The sequence below is a fragment of the Procambarus clarkii genome, chromosome 67 (genome assembly GCF_040958095.1).
Source record: "Procambarus clarkii isolate CNS0578487 chromosome 67, FALCON_Pclarkii_2.0, whole genome shotgun sequence".
NCBI lineage: Eukaryota > Metazoa > Arthropoda > Malacostraca > Decapoda > Cambaridae > Procambarus > Procambarus clarkii.
The window spans coordinates 21,711,847-21,735,781 of NC_091216.1; the positions used below are offsets into that span (position 1 = coordinate 21,711,847).

At 41.3% G+C, this 23,935-nt stretch overlaps 2 protein-coding genes across 10 annotated transcripts in view; one reads left to right on the top strand and one right to left on the bottom strand.

Annotated features, from left to right (window-relative positions):
- hep (hemipterous) overlaps positions 1 to 3,109 on the top strand; it is a 68,865-nt gene extending 65,756 nt beyond the window's left edge. Inside the window, exon 12 of one of the 3 annotated variants that reach the window (XM_045757594.2) lies at positions 358 to 2,482. In XM_045757594.2, coding sequence (XP_045613550.2) covers positions 358 to 445 — 88 coding nt within the window. In that variant the 3' untranslated portion in view covers positions 446 to 2,482. Of the gene's footprint in view, positions 1 to 357 lie in introns of all 3 variants that reach the window. The other 2 variants (XM_045757596.2, XM_045757597.2) reach the window with 2 other exon arrangements.
- A 12,536-nt stretch (positions 3,110 to 15,645) lies between these two features.
- The window catches only part of LOC123767697 (uncharacterized), a 52,584-nt gene continuing 44,294 nt past the window's right edge, over positions 15,646 to 23,935 (bottom strand). For all 7 annotated transcript variants that reach the window (XM_045757599.2, XM_045757601.2, XM_045757604.2 and 4 more), the window contains exons 12-14: positions 23,217 to 23,911; positions 18,868 to 19,003; positions 15,646 to 16,185 (exon numbers count right to left, since the gene is read on the bottom strand). In XM_045757599.2, coding sequence (XP_045613555.2) covers positions 16,174 to 16,185; positions 18,868 to 19,003; positions 23,217 to 23,911 — 843 coding nt within the window. In that variant the 3' untranslated portion in view covers positions 15,646 to 16,173. The remainder of the gene's footprint in view (positions 16,186 to 18,867; positions 19,004 to 23,216; positions 23,912 to 23,935) is intronic.

The following is a 23,935-nucleotide window of genomic DNA, read 5'->3' on the forward strand; positions in this document are numbered from 1 at the left end:
ATTTAACATTAAATCTGATGTATAATGTACTAAATATTAATTTTATTGCCAGTTACAATGTGACAATCACATTTCTTGAACCAAAAATATTAATGTCTCTCACACCTTCCTCTCTCCTACCAATCTCTGGCACACTGATGTTGCTTAGTACTTTTGATTTCTTCTTTATATTCATTACTGTAAGTAGTGGTAATGTCTTCTCACAGACATAATTACACAGGAGAAAAACTCACACTTTTGTATTTGTGAAATTTATGTAAAGACTTACACGAAGTCTTTACATAATTTTCACAAATACTTAAGTGTGGGTTTTTATCCTAAATTCATTACAGTATCTTTCATTACCCATTGTCTCAGGTACACTCAGGAAGCCTACTACAACAGCCGACCCTACTACACTCCAGAACCACAGCGTAGAATACTCCCCCGTTTGGGAAACCCCTGACCCCCAAGAACATGCTCCAAAGAGGCACACCAAGCCTGTGAGCCTCATTTTCTCAGCAGCCACAAGCGCACAGGATAGAAGCCTCTGGACCAGGCTCTGTCAACTTTTGGAGAGTGGCCGCCAGCAGCTAGTCATTGCAGTCATAGCATGGATCAACACCTTACTCGTCTCGTGTGTCCAACAACTTGCCGATGACGTATAGATTATATTTGCACTTGCCTGTGACTAGGTTCTGACTAGCCAGCAATAATACTTTTTGAGTTGTCATAATAATTTACAAATATTTTTGTGTCCTCAGGAGTGGCACTTTCATTTATATTAACTTGTTTTTATAACTATGTGCCATTATATTAAATTACCAGTTTTAGTATTTTGTATGTTAAATATCAAATAATAGTACTGCTGGGTGGTCAATAAGTCCTCTTGTGTCATTTTTATAAGACTGCAACAATAATCATGTTTATGTGAATCAAACAAGTTTTTGTGCTCAGGGGAAATCACCGGATATATTGATACCATTGTGTGTATTATAATCTGGTGTAAGTAATGCCTGAAATAGGACCTCCTGTTGTGAAGGCCTTACTCAGATAAAAAAAACACCTAGTTGAATGCTACAGGCAGTTCTGCAACTTGTTCACGAGTTAATATGTTGCTCATCATGCTTATGAAAGCCTGAATATACATGGCATTACACTATTGTACTTTATTCATTTAGTTTGAAGGAGTTTAATGAAATTTGAAAAGAAAATTGTCAGGAAATGCCGTTGTTTTCCTTGGAGGAAGTTAAATAAAACTGATTGTTTGACAAACTGCTGCAAGATTGGTGTTGACAAGTTACTTAAGCTTTCACTTGGAGCACCGTCTTAAGCAGTGGAAATTTTGATTCAGATGTCAGTCACTTGGTGCGTATGCACATTTAATGAGTGACAAGTGTAATACAAGTTTATTGCAACATTTCTGACATTGGTTACAAAATGTGATCAAATGATGAATTGATGGCTTTGATGAAACTTACGTCATTAGGGACAAACTGTTTTTTTAAATTGCTAGCACATGCTCATGAATGTTTTCCTACACACATTCATTTTCTGCCACTAACATGTTTCTCTCTCTCTGACACTGAGATACATGCGCGCACACACACACACGTGCACACACACACATATATGTATGTACGTATATAAAATGGGTCGAATACCTGGAAAGAAATGGCATAAAAAATGTACACATCATGGTCTTCAAGGAGAGTACAATTGTGCATAACAAATTCTCTTAGTTTTTATGATAGAGCTACAGAGATCCTGCAAGAGAGGGTTGGGCTGACTGCATCTACCTAGACTTAAAAAAATGAAGGCTTTGACAGAGTCCCTTACAAGAGGCTGTTCTGGAATCTAGAACACAAAGGCCTGCTGACTTTGATGAAAGCATTTGACAAAAAATAAAACCGATAATCAGAGTCAATGCTGTCTGGAGAAGTGACATCAGAGCAGTGTCATGAGGATAAGTTCTAGTGCCAGTAATGTTCATTGTGTAAATGATCTACCAGAGGGGATTCAGTTACATGAATATGTTGGCAAAAGATGTTGTTACTAGGGAGAGTAAAAGAGACAGATTAGTGCCTTGTCCTTCAAAATGGCCTAGACAAAATAAGTGACTAGAGCAACACATGTCAGATAAAATTCAATGTGGAAAAATGCCACAATGAAATGTGGAGTAGGTGAAAATAGGCCAAAAACAACCGTGTTATGTGTAAAGATATTAAAGTACCTCAAAGAGATCCAGGGTTGATTCCAGTGAACAGATGACCACTTCAAAAGGATTGTGATAGAAGTCTAAACTACACTTGCAAACTTCAAAACTGTTTTTAAACACATGGATGGGAAAGTACTAAAAAATTATTTGTGGCATTTGAGAGACTGAAATTAGAGTATGCAGCAGTTGTATGATGTTTATATCTAAAAATCAAACCAATTAGAGAAGGTGTAAAGACATAGAATAAGTGCTATAAGGAAAGACTTGGTGTTGAACATACAAAAACTGATACTGTAGATAGCAAAAGAGAAGATATAATCACCACATATAAAATTAATACAATTGATAAGGAAGAATATTTAAAGCCTGCAACATCTAACTTAAGGAGCCACAGACTCAAGCCTAGAAAGTAAAACTGTTGAAAAAATGTCCAACAGGTCTCTCTTGTGAATAGAGGGTCATGAAGAAAGGTTGTAGGGAAGACAGAACACTGGGAGGTAGCTCTCATCCTGTAACTACATTTAGGTATTTACACACAATTATTTTTTGCACACAAACATTGTCTCACACTCATAAATACATTCAATTCTTCACATTTGGGTTTAGAGTCAGTCGGTGGAGGAAAGGGGGTTGGTGCAATGGACACTCGTTAAGCAAACAAGTTGTGGCCAGAGGTCTGCATAAACGAGTTATGGTGCCAAGGTTCACTGGCAAGATAATGTTGTGTTGACCAGACCACACACTAGAAAGTGAAGGGACGACGACGTTTCGGTCCGTTCTGGACCATTCTTAAGTCGATTGTGACATTATCATTCTCAAGATAATGTTGTGGTTTGAATGTGAAAAAATCATAATTTAGAGCAGTGAAAATGGAAACTGAAAAGTATGTGTGGTGTTCGGAGGATTGAAAAAGTAGAAATTGAAAATGTCAGAGATCGGAAAGTGCTAATCAATAAATTGCAAAACTGAGGAGTACTGTATGTGCCAAGATTGTTGGGCATGTTGAATGAATGGTTGATGAGAGACTGAGGAGTGTATTTTAGTGTATTTGAGGATAAAGAGTTAACAAGAACACTATAAAGGTGGGCATACATGATGGAGTGTGGAAGGAAATTAGGGTGAATACGAACAGTGCACACAATGCAGGAACCATGGATGCAGTGAGCATTTCCTCTCTGGATCGCCACACTAAGGTGCTGCTAGAGGAAACTGGCGGCTCTAGGGGTCTCTAGTTCTTTCAATTAGCTTGGAACCCAGCTCCTTCAAAAAACTAGCAGCACTTTTGCCCCAGGCACCAAGTGTGCCTGAGGCAATGGGGGACAGAATTGTAGTGGTGATCAAGATCCCTGTATTTACGCGACTTGGCTGCTTCTCGGTGATTGGCAGCAGCACCTGCCTGTGCAGCACTGAAGTCAACACAGGTGTTGGCTAAAGTTGAAATGCAAATGTAGTCCCAAACCAACTGTCTACCATTCTTCCAGGGGTTCACTGTGATCCCGTCTGGGCAACTGACAGGCTCATCAAAGTTGCGGGGCATTAGGTAACGGGGCTCTCTCTGCTGGACAACCAGCTGTAGTAAGGCTTCTCTTAATAATGTCATTAACTTCGCTGTGTCTTGCATGCCATCCTGTCCTTTGGCAGAGGAGGCCATACTGTCCGTATCTGTCGGCCACTGCCTCGCTGCAAATACACCTGTATTCGGTGTGAATTGGGGCAGCGAGGCGGAGAGCCACAGCAATTTGGAGGACCTGAGGTGTAAGATGTGTGCCAGTTGGTGACATTGGGGTTGCTAATAGGAAATCACCTGCATGGGGAGCTGCTACAGCTCTTTAAGTCAGGCAGTGTCTTGTGGTGTTGTCGCAGCTTCTTGGTCGACAATGGGGCGATCCCAGCTGGATTGTGTGTGTGTTTGTTTGTTTTATATATATATATATATATATATATATATATATATATATATATATATATATACATATATATATATATATATATATATATATATATATATATATATATATATATATATATATATATATATATATAATGTCGTACCTAGTAGCCAGAACGCACTTCTCAGCCTACTATGCAAGGCCCAATTTGCCTAATAAGCCAAGTTTTCCTGAATTAATATATTTTCTTTAATTTTTTTCTTATGAAATGATAAAGCTACCCATTTCATTATGTATGAGGTCAATTTTTTTTTATTGGAGTTAAAATTAACGTAGTTATATGACCGAACCTAACCAACCCTACCTAACCTAACCTATCTTTATAGGTTAGGTAGCCGAAAAAGTTATATAAAATATATATATATGTTGTACCTAGTAGCCAGAACGCACTTCTCAGCCTACTATGCAAGGCCCGATTTGCCTAATAAGCCAAGTTTTCATGAATTAATTGTTTTTCGACTACCTAACCTAACCGAACTTTTTCTGCCACCTAACCTAACCTATAAAGATAGGTTAGGTAGGGCTGGTTAGGTTCGGTCATATATCTACGTTAATTTTAACTCCAATAAAAAAAATTGACCTCATATATAATGAAATGGGTAGCTTTATCATTTCATAAGAAAAAAATTAGAGAAAATATATTAATTCTGAAAAACTTGGCTTATTAGGCAAATCGGGCCTTGCATAGTAGGCTGAGAAGTGCGTTCTGGCTACTAGGTACGACATATTATATATATATATATATATATATATATACTGTATATATATATATATATATATATATATATATATATATATATATATATATATATATATATATATATATATAATAATATAATATAATAATGACAGTGTCAGACCACGAAGGAAGAATTGAAACAGGAATTTCCTTATGTACTTTCATATTTAATAATAAATCTTCAGAAGGAATGATTTACAAGTCAGTTGTTTGGACATATATAGGCAGGAGAGAGAGAGGTGAAGTGAAATGAGATACAGTACTGTATAATGACAAATATATGAATGGGATTAGGTGGATAGTAGTAGGCATCTGTCAATCCTGTGGGGGTTATGGCGTTGTGCCCTGGGTGTCTAGTTCTAGTCTAGTTGGATGCAAAGCCTGCTGTGGCTGTGAAGGCTAATCCAAGAATGACAGTCCCGACCGCAGCGAGCGCAGATAAACACCAAAGCGGGTGCGTCTGACAGTGTTCGAGACCACCTCTGAAGTCTATTATCCTCCGCCTGCCTCTTCAGTTCACCCTCCAATTGCTGGAGTCCCTTCTGCCCCTTGCATCTCCAGGCAGATCTGTCCGCAGCTGCTGCCTCCAAAGTGTTGAGGTCGCGTTTGCAGGCATCTTTGAAACGCAGCTGGGGTCTTGCGGTGTGTCTTATTCCCGTTGCCAGTTCTCCATATAAAAGGTCCTTCGGTATGCGGCCATCTTCCATGCGTGTGACATGTCCCAACTGTCGGATGCGTCTCTGCTTCAGGAGAGTGAACATTGAAGGGATTCCTGTTCTCTCGAGGTCTGTGTTGTTGGCGACGTGGTCTTTCCACGTGATGTCAATGATGCATCGCAAGTTCTGCATGTGGAAGGTATTGAGCCGTCTCTCCTGGCAAGAGCGCAGGGTCCAGGATTCTGAGCAGTAGAGAAGTGTATTCACCACACATGTCATGTAGACTTGCCTTGGTGTGCACTGTCAGTTTGACATTTTCCCAAACATGCTTTGTGAGCCTGGCCAGTGTTGTTGCGGTCTTCCTGATACGCCTGTTGAGCTCAGTGTCCAGGAAAAGGCTGTCTGAGATTGTGGAACCCAGGTACACAAACTCATGGACCGCCTCCAGCACATAGTCTGTGATGTTTATACAGGGTAGCTCATTGACGTCTTGTCCCATCGCCTGTGTCTTCTTCAGGCTGATTGTCAGGCCGAATGCGGAACAGGCTGCAGCAAAACAACCGAGTAGCTGCTGCAGGCCTTCTGCTGTGTAATTACCTAAGTGTAGTTATAGGATGAGAGCTACACTCGTGGTGTCCCGTTTACCCAGCACTCTTTGTCATATAATGCTTTGAAACTACTGACAGTTTTGGCCTCCACCACCTTCTCACTTAACTTGTTCCAACCGTCTACCACTCTGTTTGCAAAAGTGAATTTTCTTATATTTCTTCGGCATCTTTGTTTAGTAAGTTTAAATCTATGACCTCTTGTTCTTGAAGTTCCAGATCTCAGGAAATCTTCCCTATCAATTTTATCAATTCCTATTACTATTTTGTACGTAGTGATCATATCGCCTCTTTTTCTTCTGTCTTCTAGTTTTGGCATATTTAATGCCTCTAAATTCTCCTTGTAGCTCTTGCCCTTTAATTCTGGGGGCCAATTAGTAGCATGTCTTTGTACCTTTACCAGTTTGTTGATATGGGCACCACACAATTGCTGCATATTCTAGCATTGACCTAACAAAAGTCGTGACACACCCTCAGGAAGCAGTCCGTAACAGCCATCTAACTCCTAGGTGCCTATTTACTGCTAGGTAACAGGGGCATCAGGGTGAAAGAAACTCTGCCCATTTTTGTTTCTGCCATCATCGGGGATCGAACCCGGATCCTAGGATTACGAGTTCAGAGCGCTGTCCACCCAGTTATCAGGCCTAAAAAAACACCTAAATAGAAAATCCTTTGGAGACTTGAACTAGCAATTGTGGTACCTCCTGCCGCGCTCCTCACCCCTGTACTACCACATGGTATACATGCATGGTACACAAATGTGTAATTATCTAAGTGTAGTTACAGGATGAGAGCTACGCTCGTGGTGTCCCGTCTTCCCAGCACTCTGTCATATAATGCTTTGAAATTACTGACGGTTTTGGCCTCCACCACCTTCTCACTTAACTTGTTCCAACTGTCTACCACTCTATTTACAAAAGTGAATTTTCGTATATTTCTCCGGCAGCTTTGTTTCGTTAGTTTAAATCTATGACTTCTTGTTCTTGAAATTCCGGGTCTCAGGAATTCTTCGCTATCAATTTTATTCTTATTTATTGATTCCTGTTACTATTTTGAACGTATTGATCATATCGCCTCTTTTTCTTCTATCTTCTAGTTAATGCCTCTAACCTCTCCTCGTAGCTCTTGTCCTTCAGTTCTGGGAGCCACTTAGTGGTATGTCGTTACATATGGGCAACTTATTCACACGTGTGTGTGGTGATTGCTGCGTCATCGGCAAAGAGGAACTCCCTGAGGATTCGCATCTGTACTTTCGTCTTTGCTCGGAGTCTGGATAGATTATAGAGCTTTCCATCAGATCTTGTACGGAGATAGATGCCCTCTATGGTTGTTCCAAAGGCATGCTTGACAAGGATCGCGAAGATGATGCAGAACAGGGTTGGAGCAAGAATGCACCCGTGTTTAACACCACTGTTGATGTTAAATGGTTCAGAAGTTGAGGCGTTGTACACGACTGTTCCCTTCATGTCCTTGTGGAACGATTGTATCGTGGAGTAGGGTGGGTGGGCAGGCAATTTTGACTAAGATCTTGAAGAGTCCGTCCCTACTCTCGAGGTCGAAGGCCTTTGTAAGGTCAATGAAGGCAATGTACAAGGCTTTTCTCTGCTACCTGAACTTTTCTTGAAGCGGTCTCAGGGAGAACACCATGCCAGTGGTCAACCTCTCTGCTCGGAAACCGCACTGTGACTCGGGTACACTCTTTTTCAGCAAGAATCTGAAGCCTGACCAAGATGATCCTGGCGAAGAGTTTGCCGACAATGCCGAGGAGAAAGATGCTGTGATAGTTGTTGACATTGCTTCTGTCACCTTTATTTTTGTAGAGAGTGATGATGTTTGCATCTCTTATGTCTTGTGGCACCGAGCTCTCCCTCCAGCACGGGCACAGAAGTTCATGAAGCTCAGTTTTAAGTGTTCCACGAGCGCACTTGAGAACTTCAGGCGGAATCCCGTCATCTCCTGGGGCCTTCCCTGAGGAAAGTGAATCCAGTGTCTCAACTTCTTCCACAGTTGGTTCAAGGTCAGGTTCTTCATGATGGGCAGGCACTCGATTGCATCCAAGGCCTCTACACTGACCAAGTTCTCTCTAGAGTAGAATTCAGAGTAATGTTCCACCCAGCGAATCATCTGTTGATCACGGTCTTTAATGATCTCTCCAGTGGCTGACTTCAGAGAAGCTGTCTTGTTTTGTGTAGGGCCTGTTGCCTGTTTGATCCCTTCGTACATGCCTCTTATGTTGCCGACAGTGGCCACAGTCTGGATGCTGGAACAGTCAGAGCCAGTAATTGTTAGCACAGTGCCTCGCAGTTTGTTGAACTCTACTGCGGGCAGTACGGAGGGCCTGTAGGGCCTGAACCTTCTGAGGGCAGGTTCTTGAAGGATGTGAGAGCTCGTCTCTTTCTCTCTATGAGGGGGTAAAGGTTCCTCTGCACTGGCCTCAAACCAATCTGCTGACTTGTTCTGCCTCTTACCAAAGGTGGACATGGCAGTATTGAAATTAGTGCCCCTGAGATGTGACCACCTCTCACTTGCACTATCGCAGGGTGGTACAAGAAGGGTATTTACCAACACAGCAGTGAATTCCTCCATCTTGTGAAGGTCATGGGTCTTGTTTACGTTAATGGGTGGTCTTTCCTCCTCCTTTGCTCTGTAGATTTTCTGGGGCTGGAACTTTACTCTGCAAACGACGAGAGAGTGATCAGTGTCACAATCTGCACTCTGGAAGCTGTGGGTCAGTTTGACGCTTCTCAGATTGCTACGCCCCGTAAGCACCAGGCTAGTTGGTGCCAATGCTTAGACCTGGGGTGTTTCCAGGAAACCTTGTGCTGGGGCTTGGTATCGAAGAAGGAATTGGCAATGTAGAGATCATGACGACAGCAGAACTCCAGGAGGTGCTGCCCACTCATTCATCTTACCAAATCCAAACTGGCCCAGGCAGGAAGGCCAAGAGCTATTGCCAGTTCCCTCAACCAGTCCTCATAGCTTCACTCTCTGAACTCCGGTAATAATCTAGTGGTAATGTTCACTATCCTGTATAGGTGCGAGACAGTGGTGTGGTATGACAAGAAAAAGCAAGAGTTACAGCAGTAGAAATGGACATTCTCAGAAACATGTGTGGTGTTTGGAGAATTGATAGCATAAGCAATAAAAACATGAAAAGATGTGGAGTGTAAAAGTTAATAAACAACAAGATTAAGGATTGCACACAGATATAATTTGGATACATTGAACAAATGACTGGTGATTGGTGAAGCGTATGTATTCAAGTGAGTTTGAGGGCAGAAGGTGATGAGTAAGATGGGTGGACATGGTGAGTGTGGCCATCATACACAATATAGCAAGGGGAACAGAGCTGGGTAGCAGCAGCTTGTAAGAAGGGAGTGAATGTATTTGTATGCAATGAATATGGTGTTCATGAGCAGCGGTGCACACCTGGTCTTATAAAATGATTAGTTGCTATTGAGGATTACTGCTCGAGTTCAGTAGTACTTGTTTATCTGCAATGCTCTAATGTTGCAGTGTGAATTATATAATGAATGGACAAGTTACATTTTTAATGTTAGACCTGCTTTTATTATATTACTCATCTTTTTTCTCCAGGCTCATGCCTCCACCTTATGAAATTGAGGAAACAAAGTAATAAATAATGGTGGAGGGAGAGGGAGGGGATATATTTTCTAAATAAGTTCTTCATTGCCTTTGTCTGCGATGCAATATTTAATTGGGTGTCAAAGCTATCAAAAGGATATCTTTCAAAGGAGGATAATTGCCCTGCCTTGTGGTGATCTGATTAGTACAGTACACTAATTGTGGTGGAAGTTAGTTAGAAGTTAATCATGGTATTTCAAATTTAATTTTATAATTTTTTCATATACCTGTACAGTATATAATGCTTGTTTTAGTATATTATATGGGGTATGGAGGCATCAGCTCTGAAAAAGTTAATAATATAGTAATAGAAGTTTCTAGATATTAACAAATTATTATTCATACTATATATTATATATTAGATAACAAAGTACAGCTTCAGCACAACATCCCACCGTTTCATAAGATCAGGTGTGCAGAGCTCCTCATAAATACTGTATATATATATATATGCTCCTGCTTTACAAACAGCTACACTCAACTGTGTGTTGCTCACACTCGTTCATGCCCACTTTCCTTCAAATTCACTTGAATATGATACATTCATACTTAATTTTCTTTTAAACACAGTAGTTCTGTGGATTTTATATATATTTTTTGTAAGCTTTCAGGAAAACCAGATTTTACTTATATTACCTATATATGTTAAATTGAAGACAACAGTTTGAAAAATTTTCCTCTTTGAGTTTACAAGAATGTACATATTGAATATACACATTTGTAATCTTGGTCTGATTACAAGCAGAAATAAATTGAGTTACATGTCATTGCTGCACTCGTATACCCATACATCTTTATATACATACTCGTGCTCACTCGTACACTTACACACATACGACAGGTTGAACCAATCTATAATCTATCAACATTTTTGCATGGTAATACTGATGTTTGTACCCAAGTCCACTCAATACACTGTACAGTATATTTTTCATGAATCAAAATTTGCAGCAATCATTTAGGAAGTGTTTCAGCCTCCAGATTCTACTTCGTAAAGTTTGTGTTCTAGTATAATTTTTTGAAACCCCTTTTGTACAAAATGAAAGCTTTTATACATATTATGTTCATATGGAGATAACTTATAATTATGAAGTGGTTATGTGAAGATTTTGTGGATTACATATATATTTTTTAATTGTTGTATGATATTCCAATGCTTTTAAGAGCACTTTTCTGCAAAGCCCAAACCCAACTGATGCAGAAAGTAAGAAGTCTTGCAAAAATGATATGCAAGGTACAGTAGGCATGACAGTGTGTGCCAGTGGAGCAAGTTTAAGACTTAATCATACACTGTTTTTGTGATGTGACTAGACGCTGTATCCACTCATGACCAACGTGCCATAGTGACGTCATCATCATAAGTTTCACCCTCAGCATAACCAGTTAGGTGGGTGTGTGTTGAGATAACTTGTGTTTCCAGATGCTATTATATTATCATTTATTTATTTATTTAATATATATATGTGTGTGTGTGTATATATGTATATGTTGTACCTAGTAGCCAGAACACAGTACTCAGCCTACTATGCAAGGCCCAATTTGCCTAATAAGCCAAATTTTCCAGAATTTAAGTATTTTTCAATTTTTTTTCTTATGAAACTATAAAGCTAGCCATTTCATTATCTATGAGTTCATTTTTGTTAATTTGAGATAAAACCGAACCTAACCTAAACTAACATAACTAAGTCAATAGTTTATGTTCTTAATATAATATACAGTAACGATAATATATTTCAAATACACCAAATGGAAACAATTTGCTGAAAATAAAGAAAATCACTCGGCCTATTATGCAAATCCACCCTAGCATAGTAGGCCAAGAAGTGCATTCTGGCTACTAGGTAATACTATATATATATATATTATACACACAAACTGCTCTTGAAAATGTGAATTATATCATACCAGCTCGAATTTGGCTTGGCATCAAATCTGTATTTCCAAAAAACTAAAATTTTTAGGGGGGAGCCCCGGAGCTAACTCAGCTGATATGAATGTATTAGACCCCAGGCATTAGTAAAGTAAATGGAGTTCTTAGGCCTACCAGGGACCACGAGCCAGAACCTGGCCCCAATCAGAGGCACGAGGAGCAATGGCCTTTAGAAACCCCGTGTGGTTGGAAGAATTCTATGTCTGCCATCGACCGAGTACGACACCCAGAAATGTAGTGCCCCAAAACAAACCCCTATTCTGGTTTGTTATTGTTATTCTATAGCAATTTCGAAATTGCTACTGAAAGCTGAACTAGTGAACAGAACTACCCAAATGAAAACAAGCAAACAAGCATGATGTAACCATGTCACCGTGCCGCTGTCTGTGCAGCTCCTCCCTCCCCAGGAGAGGGAAGGGGAAGCCCCAGACCCCTGTGCTGGCTGTTTACCCTGCAGTTCTGTGTCTGATGTGACTCTGGCTCCAGATTTCCAGTCCTGTGCCTTGTGGTGTGGCGTTGTCTTCGGTGGTGTGCGAGCCAAGAGTATAATCACAAGTACTTGGGCTGCACGTGCCTAGGGTCACCTTCCCTAGGTGCCCAGCAAATACTGCCCTTGGGGTTTGGAGCCATCTTCCACAAGTCACCTTGGAGGCTACCTTCGTAAGGCCTTTTGCTGTTTGGTGATTGACCGCCCTTAGTCAGCTGGGGTGTTTCTTTCGTTTGCCTATGGGTAAGGCATAGTATTCATCACTGGTTGAGGTGCAGGGTACTGTGCTGCTTGTTGTAACCTCTCATAGCAGCTGGCTTTGTTCAGCCTGGATACGTTGTCCTCTTGCAGGGTTTTTCGTTTGTTTTTGTTTTCTTGCCTAGTGGGGTATTCCCTTGGTTCTAGTCTCACCCACTTGTATTTTTGTTGTCCCCCACTAGGCCCCTCTGTGAGTGTACACGTCCCAGGGGAGCAGCTTTTAGCAGTTTGTTGATAATTTTGAGCCCCCAGTTAACAGTACCCTGCCTGGACTTCCCTGAGCGTGAGTTCTGTCTCAGGACTCTGGGGAAACCCCGTGGGGCTCGTGGGTCCAATGGAAGCGACCCCTGGGTCCCTCTCTCGCCTTATGCGAGTTTGAGGGTTGCTTGGTCCCCTTGTCTCTGGGCGACCTTCACCGTTTATGCCTCTTGTCATGTTGCCTGATGGGTCAGTGACACCTTCGACCCAGAGTCCTGCGAGGCCTACTATGAAACCACACCAAAAACTTTTGAAAATTTTAGTTTGTTTCTTCGCTGTGCGCTCTCCTTTATTATAATATCTTTCATGCCCTTTAGGTGTTGATAATAATCTGCCAGCTCTTCATCATCAGTCACTTCTGACACCATCCCCCACCACACCATCCTCCACCACTGACACCATCCCCCACCACCAGACTTCTCTTGACACCATCCCTACCACCAGACTTTTCTGACACCATCCCCACCATTAGATTTTTCTGACACCATCCCCACCACCAGACTTTTCTGACACCATCCCCACCACCAGACTTTTCTGACACCATCCCCACCACCAGACTTTTCTGACACCATCCCCTACTACCAGACTTCTCTGAACCCCCCCCCCCCCCAATAGACACCCCTATTTATTTTGAATTCTTCATTTTGACTACGTAATATAATAAAGCAATGTTACAAGCAACTGAAATGTACGTTACTTTTGTGAGTCGATTTCATTTCAAATTACGTCCAAATTTGGCCATAGCGCGCATACTAGCGAAAAGTGACGTTATTTTTAAGAGGACGGGTTGGGCTACCACCTCCGTCCTTGTTCGTGCATTCCCTCCCATCTCAATAGTAGACTCTGCTGCCTTTGCTATAGAGGTTCACATCCCCTTTGTTCCTACTTCTGATGTTGCTCTTTGTCCAGGGCACATTGCCGGTTCCTAGTTCAGCCTCACTCCCTGTCCTGCCCTTCTCTGGCACTGTCTCCTTCACTGGACCTTGAAGGTTCTCTTATCCTTATTACCCCTACCCTCTTGACCCAACCATCTCTAATCACTTTCCTATGCACCCCAACCCCTTACTTCAGTAGTATTGTGCCCCTTTTCTTTCTAGTGCCACTAAATTGAGCCAGACTGTGGTCTACCCTCATGCCCACAATGTTCGAATGCATGCCACCCTTGCAGCTCTTGTTTATTAATATGTCCTAGGTTGATATTCAGGCATTGGGGTTTTGTTAGTCTAACAGGGTGCTGGCACCCTAGTTCTTTGCTAATGTTCCCAAGCCTTGTTGCACTTGTGTTTCCTTGAGTCACATCTCTCGGCTTGGAGTGTTTGCTTCGTTGTGACTGCCTATGGTTCATCCTCCCTGGTGAGTTCGTTTTTCTTCATCGTGGATAGCTTCAGTATATTTTTTCATTTTTTGGGTGAGCCACCTGGGCTCACCCAAAAAATGGCATTTTCATACATTCAAAATAGATTTTTCCTGGTTGCCCTAAATGGTCTTTCTTCCTCCCTTCTCAATGGCATTTTCTCAGCATTACATAATGATCTCGCTATGCTTTTGTGTTGACGACTGCTTTTCTCCAACACCAACTTACTATTGATCATGTTTCATCATTGGTCATCAATCATTCCTTTACATTCTGTACAACTATGACTTGTGCATGTAGTTCCTCATTCCCTTGTCACTCCATGGTAATCTCCTTCTGTTTAAAAATACTGCTAAACTTTTGGGATTGATCTTTGACACCCATTTCTTGGTCACCCCCACATCTCTCACCTCAGAGTTGAATGCTCCAAGGTAACACCTTAATTATTCTTGTACCATACTTCCTGGAGAGCTGATGCACACTCATCTCTCGTGCTGTCTAAATTTGATTATTGGCTGCTCCACATATCCCTGCATCTCCCTTGACCCTTCAACATCTCTATGCTCTGCACTATACTGTGAACTGTGATCGACTCTCACAGTACCCTCATGGCTTTAGAATTACTTAATCCTTTGCATCCTGTGATGGTCAAAATCCAATATTGGCCATTTCTTATCTCTAGCAAATTTAATACAGTTGAGTTTTGCTGGCTCTCTAGGTACTATATTGGTGTTACCTTAAATTAATGTGCACACACTGCCATTAAGGAGGCCATCCACACTAACTATTTCTCAAATAGGCATTCCTTATTCAGTACACACAGAAATCACAATAGCGTGATACATCAAATGAACAAATCCACAAGGGGGGGCCATGATGAGGGTTCAAACCAGCATCCAAGATGATCCCAGACGCACCTTACCGCATCGTTGACCATGTGGTTGACCATGCAGTGACGCAATTGACTAAGGCACGTCTGGGATCATCTCGGACGTAGGTTCAAACCCTTATCACGATCCTTGTGGATTTGTTCACGCCTTATTCAGATTTCTACCCAGTAATGAATTGTACAACTGTTGGCAGGGGTGTTGGTCTGGCATTGCAGATAACAAAGCTGTGCACTTTTAAAGGTAACTTATCCCCTTGGCTGCCAGACTTAACTGCCTTGGCTACCTAGTTAACAGAGAATAAGAAATGGTTGTAACTAGATTATGTATTGGCCACACCCTCTATCTTGTGGGACACTTGTGGAATGCCACCCTGCTCCTTATTGTTCAAACTGCATTGTCCCGGTTAGTCATACATCTTGTTAAATGTCCTGATTTTTAGGACGATCGTACTGTATATCTTGCTTTCCTAATGTTCCTCAGGATTATCCATCCTTGACAGACTTTAAGATGAATCTGATACTTTGATAGCACTTGCCTTGTTCTCATATTGGCATCCCAAGTCATATTCAATTCCTTTTGAATATCTAGCAACGCTACTGCATGTAGCACCATCAGTCTCTTTGGCTTCGTGTCTTCTTTTGATAATTTCTTACTTCAAAAAGATACATAAAACAAAATTATAAGTTATATTTTTATAGGTTGGAGAAATCAAATATTTCTCAATTTTGAAAGATACTTTTTCCACAATTGAAAGCGCCAAGTACATTAAATATATATACTGTATATATATATATAATATATAAATTTTAAGAACCTATGTGCGTTAAAATAACACATCTCGCTTAAGAAAATTAATCAGACAGAAAGAGGCATAAATGAAATACCAAACCAGTACATGATTGGGTATACAGTAACAGGAAATGTTTAATTAGATACAGTGCTTCTAAATTCTTTCTAAATTAGAAGTACTGTATCTGTGTTAGTGAGCACACACCAAATTATTGCAGTATGAACTGTAATAAATTCGATGGCATTATTTACACATTGCAGATGAAGCAGTCAAGAAGCACCACCTTGCCAGAAGGGAGGGGGCCCCTGGGGAAACAAGGCCCTGCTGGAGGAGTGCGGGAGTGCACCCGACATGCGTGGCCTCGCTGGAAGTGTACTATGGGAGTATCATCCATGGTGATTCCTCATTACACACTTCATACTTGTTCCTGACAAAAATAGATTAAGGTTGGCTTGACTAACATTACATGGTACAGTATACTTATTAATTCTACTAAATGTAAATTCTGCAAAATTTTAACTTGACCCACAAGCCATAACCCTTAAGACTGCAACGTATGTTGATATATTATTGTATGTAGGGTCACACTATGACTTACATCAATAAGAAATTGCACTAGTAGAATTGAGAAGTACTTATAGATTCTTGAGACCAAAAGAACCGACATCTGCAGCCCCCCCCCCCCCCCACACACACACAAAAAAAAAGGGGGCGGGGGAATCTTGTTAAATAGAAGCAAATTGGGGCATTCAACAACTTTGTAGCATAAGAAACATTCTTACTTTCATTTAAAAAAAAAAAAGTATTTATCTTCATTATTACCAAAACTATTTTCAATTGTAATTAATCAAGGCAATACTATACTGATAGTAACTATACAAAGGACCAATTTTATAACAAACCGATTATCAAAGGTGAAGTATGTAATTATCAAAGGAAAGCACTAAGCCAGTATGGCTATACTGTATGGCTATCTTAAAGGGTGAATACAATTATTAAATTTGATCAGTAAAAGTATACATACTAGGTATAATTTTGTAAATGCTGTAATAGATATGAACAAAAATTTGCTTAAAATTTGTGAATTAAACTACGGTCTTGATAAAATAAACAAATAAAATTAGTTTATTTCTGAATTAGAGGTAAGTTGAACAGCTAAAGAGTTAAGGAATGAAGCTACCCAAATGTTGTCCCTGGCTTGGCACCTTCATTTGATAATTACATATCAAAATTTGCTACATTGCTTTTCATTGACTAGGGAACCACATTCAGAATGAAAAAGCAAAATAATAGATTTGGGAGCAATCATGTTGAAAGACCTTACTTTTTAAAGACCAGGATAAATTAGCTGACAAAACTGCAAAGAAAATAACAGGTTGGATAAGAATCTTTCAAACAAGAGATGGCAGACCAATGATACTTTTTAAGACTAATGCTCTCTAGGGTGGAATATGTAACAGCTCCATTCAAAGTTGGAGAAATTAAGACCTGGAAAACATGCAAAGATCTTTTACTGCCTGAATCCACAATAAAACACCTGTGTTATTGGAACTACTAAACAAATTTAAAATCTGTACTCTCTGGAGCACAGGTGCGAAAAAAAGTGTGTTATATACAGTATTATATACATTATACAGTGTGTATGAAGAACTAAATATTAGGCCTGCACATGTAAATAACTCCACATGAGACCAGGAGGCATGGCAGAAAGTGGAAATATAACCCTGCTGAAAAGCACAGCAGCAATAGATAAGCCGAGAGAATTCTAACAACATTAAGAGCCCAAAACTTTTCAATTCTTCCCCACTAAACATAAGGAGCATCACTAGCCAATTTTTCAGTGTTCAAAAGAAAACCTGATTAACACCTCCAAAGGATAGCTGACCAACCATGCCAAGATTCATGTTAGGATGCAAGCAGCTGTGCCTAACTGCCTGGTTGTGAAGACCATAACCAAAAATGGACCAAATAAAATAATAAGAAAAAGCACACATTTACTATTAATTTTCTAAAGGGCACAAGAATAAAGGCAACAGCCAAGTGTAAACTTTCCATATACTGTGTGTACTAGGCTTACTTATTTAGGACAGTGGTGTTGCTACAAGTTCAGTGTTATCATGTTTGAAGGATGGGTTGCAGTGGCATTGGCGATAAATTTGTTATCCTGGCTCTTTCTGAACCACCTTATGTCTAATACTGTCACCTCTTGTCACTCCAGCTGGAGTTGTTGCTTTACAGTTTCAGGGCAAGTATGTCTTCATCTTGTAAGTCATCAGGTTCCTTCTTTCATCTATCTCTCTCTCTCTCTCTCTCTCTGGATCATGTTTTCCTGGTGCTGTTATGATTGTTGAATTCAGTTCTCAAGTTTCGTTAAACCTTGCTACTGAATTGCATCATCACTGAATGACCAATTTTTTTTTTTTTTTTTTTAAGGCAGCATTTCTTCCTGCCATGGTGTTATGGCACCTAGTTGGAGAGTATGAGCACTCTCAGTTATATGCCATTGTATCTGCAGTCACCTGCTGCTTGGTTATGAATTGCTCTCACTTGTCCATTGGACAACAAGTTGAGAGCCTTCCCTGTTGGTGCAGGGGAGGTTCGTGCATCCAGGGATCTATCACATGCTCTGCCGAGTCATGGTTGTTTCCCAATATTTCTGTGGCACATAAGTATGCTTGATGTTTCGATAACACCAACATTTATTGTCACACAAAAGAACCAAGAGCAACACATTATGAAATTGAAGGATGCTAAACGTATCAGAGAAAACAACAATAAGAGAAAGTATAATAGTCTGCAGCCATCAAAACCATCGAACTGAATGAAAAATTAATATTGCTCTTACTAAATTAAAATTGAAATAAATAATCCAGTATCTTGCCTTCTCACCTTCCATTTTCTTCCCCTTTATAAGCACCTGTGTACCTCAGTTAGATATGACTGTACTGAAGTACAGTACATACAGGAAAGAGTAATCTAAAATTAAGACATTCATATGATGCGTCTCTACAAACAAATCCTGACCAATACATTCAAGTGTTTTTTCAGTGTGTTCAGATAACAAAGCAAATCATTTTTTCTGGCCAGACATAACAGCATACATCCTCACCTTGTTGGCTACACCTTCATTCTGACTGGTGTATCTGCACACAACATTTCTGGGGCAGGTAAAGTTGAAGGAATTGCCAAAAATTTCCTCTAACTCGCTATCTGTACTAGATGTACCAGGGGATGGCTGCCATCGACTGCAAATAATATAAAAAGTTGCCTAAAAAAAATTAAGACAGTAGTTCTCATCCTGTAACTACACACTGGTAATTACAGCAATTTTTATCCAAATGAACCCCTGTCTGTGAGTAATAAACAGATTTAAGGGGCCAGAATCAACTCTAGAATGGTGTTTTCAGATTTACATCTTAAATTTAGCCTTAAAAACTAAATTTAAACCAAAATTTAAATAAAACAAATATTAAAACTATATTTTATAAATTAGTTTTAGATTTACAAATATTGCTGCAAAGTCATTTTGATGGTACTGTATCACTGGAAAGTCCAGTCATACATTATATAATTTCTAATATGTTTCCTAATAATAATAATAAAGAACCATGAATTTGGCATTTTTATTTTTTTGCCCCAAAAAAATTTTTCATAAAAAGGCTGAAGAAATAAGTAATTAATTATCAAAAGAAGGCACTAAGACGGAAGGCTATGTAGCACCATCAAATGTGCGGGATATTCAAAAGGCACTAAATATCACAAAGGATGCCAATACGAGAACAAAAGCGCACAAGGTGAACGATATCAAAGGTATCTAATTCACCAAGGATTCTATCAAGGAACAGGTGACTATGAGGGACAGTTGGGGAAGCAAGACGCACGCACATCCTGGAAGTCAGGATGGATATGCACTACCGTAAGAGGGACAATGCAGTTTGGACAATAAAGACCAGGGCAGCGCTCCATTAAGTGCCCGTGAGTTAGAGTATGGCCAATATATAACCTCGCCAGAGCCGTTTTCCACTGCCATGTACGAGAAGACAACCAGATTTCCTAATAGGAAGAACCACGACCTCAAGCCAGTCCTCATGGACTGATGACGACTCCCAGACATGGTAATAAATATTCAGTAAATACTGAAACGTGCATGGAGGGAGATGGCAAAGCATCTCATAATGAAAATCATCTGAGCCCGCCGCAGAAGAACCGCAGAGGGCCAGGGCAGACGAGTTCTGAGAGAAAGAATTGTTATAGGAAAGCTGAAGATGAGTGCAAAAATCTAAGGGACAAGATTCAAGAAGTGGCTTATGAGGAAGATGAGAACTGGAGCTAACAGACGAAAAGTGCGAACCCAGTTCGGTCACGACCGTCCCAATAGAACCACGGAGGTGAAGGACTGGCAAGACATCTGGAATAAACTTACCTGCTATTTTACGGATTTTCTTCCAGATCAGGGACAGAGGAGTGTCAGTTGTAATGGTGGAGACAAAAGATCTCAAACTCTCACGCTTAGTCATACGGGCCCTACGGGCCACCACACTCTTCTTCCGAAACAAAATAAAAGAATGGGCATCCCTCGGCGACTGTTTTTTCCAGGCTGCATGCTTACAGCGGACAGCCTGAGCACAGTCTGCATTCCACCAGGGAACGCACTTCCGCGCACCCTGGGAGGTAGAGCGAGGAACACATCAGAGAGCAGCGTCGAAAATGATGTCATGAAAAAGAATGAGGGCTCGAGGAAGAAGCAGATCAGAGAGGTCGGAAAGAGTAGCACATTTTTAGAGGAAGAGGTTGCAGTCAGCCTTGGCAAACTGCCACCTAGGGAAGGAGAGGGGAGGGTAAAAAGAGAAGGTGACAAGGATGGGGAAATGATCACTGTTATGGAGGTCATCAAGAATTCACCATGTGAAGTCTAAATAAAGAGAAGATGAGCAGAGAGAAGATCAAGACAGGAAAAGGTGTGAGTGCATGAGTCGACATGAGTGGGTTCACCAGAATTCATTAAAGACAGAGAAGGTCCAACAGGTGTTTAAGATCAGGAAGAGAAAGTGGAACATTTGGGGGAAGATAAATGGAACAGACTGTATACCATTTACAGTATTCACAAAGATACGGGCCGCAGTACACTGAATGTGCGACTGAAAAAGTAGGGGGACAAAGGGAATATCATGACAGATCAAGAGAGCAGTAGAGTTATGGACCTCAGCAAAAGCTAGAGGGAAAGAGAGAAAAGAATAACCACGGAAGTGACCAGGACGAGCGCCAAGCATCGACTCCTGGAGACAAACACAAGGCGGTGAAAACTGCATGATTAGAAGTTGGAGTTCATGGAAGTTGGTTCCATGGTTCCTAGCCCATGGAAGTTCATAGACAAAAGAGAGAACAGAAACAAAGATAACAAGGGAGAAACGAAGGCAAAGACGAACACAGTAGACTAAGTAAGATGAGGATCAGTGAAATCGGGGTGATGGGGCATAGGCAAAGTCAGCAAAGACAATGGAGTCAAGGGAGCAGGAGGATGGACCAGAGGCGGACTGACAGAGTCCGGAACGGAAGGAGGAATAGGAGAGGGGTAGTCGAGGGAATCGGGAGGAGGAAGGACAGCAACAGGAGAGTGCACTGGATCAAGGGCAGCATCCAAGAGAGAATCAAGGACCAAGGGAACCTCCATAGTAGGGACAGGCAACTCCGCCACTGAAATGGGAGGGGGGGAGGCAGGGATAGTGTTGGAGTCGGAAGATGAGGAATATACAGTACTGATGCCTTCTTACCTGCCGGGGAGGAAGGAGAGGAGCCAGGTTTACGTTTGTGATGTAGAGACACAGGCATACCATCAGCAATGTACTTGGCGACAGCCTCTACAGTCTCAACAGGAGAATGGGAATGGTCAACATTAATACTGGGAGGAGGATGGACAATGACCTTGACAGACAGGTGGTGAGGAGGGCCAAAATACAGAGGGAAGTGCTGAGAAGAAGGATTGGGGCAATAAGGGAAAGAGGGCACAGGAGACAAGGAAGACTGGGAAGGAAGGAAGGAAACACCAGACAGAGAACCAGGAGGAAGACCCTCTGGCCCAGAATGCAAGCAGGTGAGGTGGTGGTGGTGGTGTCTAGGTCCAAGGCCTGGAAATGGCTGCAAAACTGAGAAAGTGGAAAAGAGCGAGGAGAAGTGGAAAACAACACATGAGCATAAGTCATGCCACAGAAAAAGGGAAGACGGCAAACCTAGCCCTCAGGAAAATATAGTTGATCGCAATGTTTCAAATAGAGGATGGCTTCTTCAAATTTGTAGTGCATACATGCGCAGGAGAAGGCAGAGTGGGCATCACCGCAATTGATGCAGATAGCTTGGAAAGATCACTGTCTTAGAATGACCAGTCTCCACACAAGGGGCATAAAGACACCTCACTTGTGCACCTGAAGGGGGACCATGCCCAAATCTCCAGCACCTGTTGCAGGGGCGAGGAGAGGGGATGTACTCCTAAATGGAACATCCGGCACCAGCACGGATGATGGAAGAGACCTACTATCAAAAGTGACCTTCACATCTCGAAAAGGACAACGACGACAACCATGAGGGGGTTGAGTGAACATATCTATCTGGAGGACAGTATGGCCTTGGGCCTCAAGGATATATTTAATATCCTCATGGCAGTCTTTCAGTTCCATGTCACCAGTTGCAACATGGTGCCGGAGAAGAATTGTGCCAATGCTGGCATTTAACCAGTCATTTTTGGAGATCTGAACAGGGGTCTCTCCACTGCAGGACAACGAAGCCAAGCGGTCAGCCGTTTCCTGAGCAGAAGTGGCTGCAACAACACTGTACCAGTACTGGTGGGGTTAAAAGTGACAAATCCGCCGAATCAACGAGGTGTTTATGGAGGAATAAATCATCAGGAAGAGTAGGATCAACATGACTGAGATCAAAATACTTAGTCCACATAGCAGGACCAAACAAATCCTGGAATGTATTAGATCGGAAAGGAATTATGCGAGAACAAAAGGTGACAGCGCCAGGCACCCCAGTAAGAGAGATGGGGTGCAAAATTTGTAAAGACAGCAGCAGGAGCATAAGGTTTCAAAAGGACAGAGGAAAAGATGTCCCAAAGAGCATCACACCCTGGCAGCCACCCACCAAGGCTCACACGATGGCAACGGGCTGGAAACGGAAGGGGCTAAAGAAATAAATTATCTAGCACACTGTCAACATAAGCCCTTTTCTTTGCCTTCAGTAAATAAGGATACCATTTTCTTAATACTTTAGTGAGAAATGGAAAGTGTTACCATCTACAACCCATAACTGCCTGCAGACTTGATAATAAAAAAAGTTACTGATGTGACTCTCTGGCACCACCTATTTGTAGCGTTTTCATGGTAACTCCAGAGGAAATCACTCACCAGTAAATATCAATACAAAACAAAAGTTTTATTGTATCAAAGAAACTGTAAATCTTACCTTGTTTGATCACAACCAGTTAAACTGTTTGGTCCAGTAATGACATTTGGATGGAGATGACCAGCATTCAGAGGTACCTGGTTGCCTAAACCAGTTAATGATGGCCGAGACATGTGATCACCTGAGAAGTTATCACAAGGTGGTGGTGTACTATACCTCAGAGGATAGGTAACTGTGGTATTTTGTGCTGAGCTTATGCCTCCAAAAGCTCTTTGACCAACATGATTATTTGATATTGTGTAAATAGTGTAAGGGCTGTAGATGTTTTGTCTTGAATCATGAGTGACTCTGTCAACCATAGGATCATTTGACCCTATCAACTTTTGCCCATTACTATAGATTCCTGTTGACAACTGCTGAAACCCACGATTAACATGCATAGCAGGTTTTGATGTATCTGTGCTCTGGCTGCACATCTGCACTGTTGGTAGAACTGTGATGACCGCAGATGATTCCTTCTGGCTCACTCCTCCAGTCCTAGTGATGACCTTGATCACTTGCATACTCTTTGAACCAGCAGGAGTACAAGGACCACCTGAGCCGAGCTGAGGACCAGAGTGTGTAGAGGACCCACCAATCACCGTCACCCTGGCAGAAGCGTTTAAGTTTTGGCTACTTGCACAAACTTTTGTATTTGGCAAACTAAGTGATGATGTAGTGATTTTTCTTGCATCATCCTGGAAAGCTCTATATTCCTGTCAGAAAAAAAAACAGCGTTG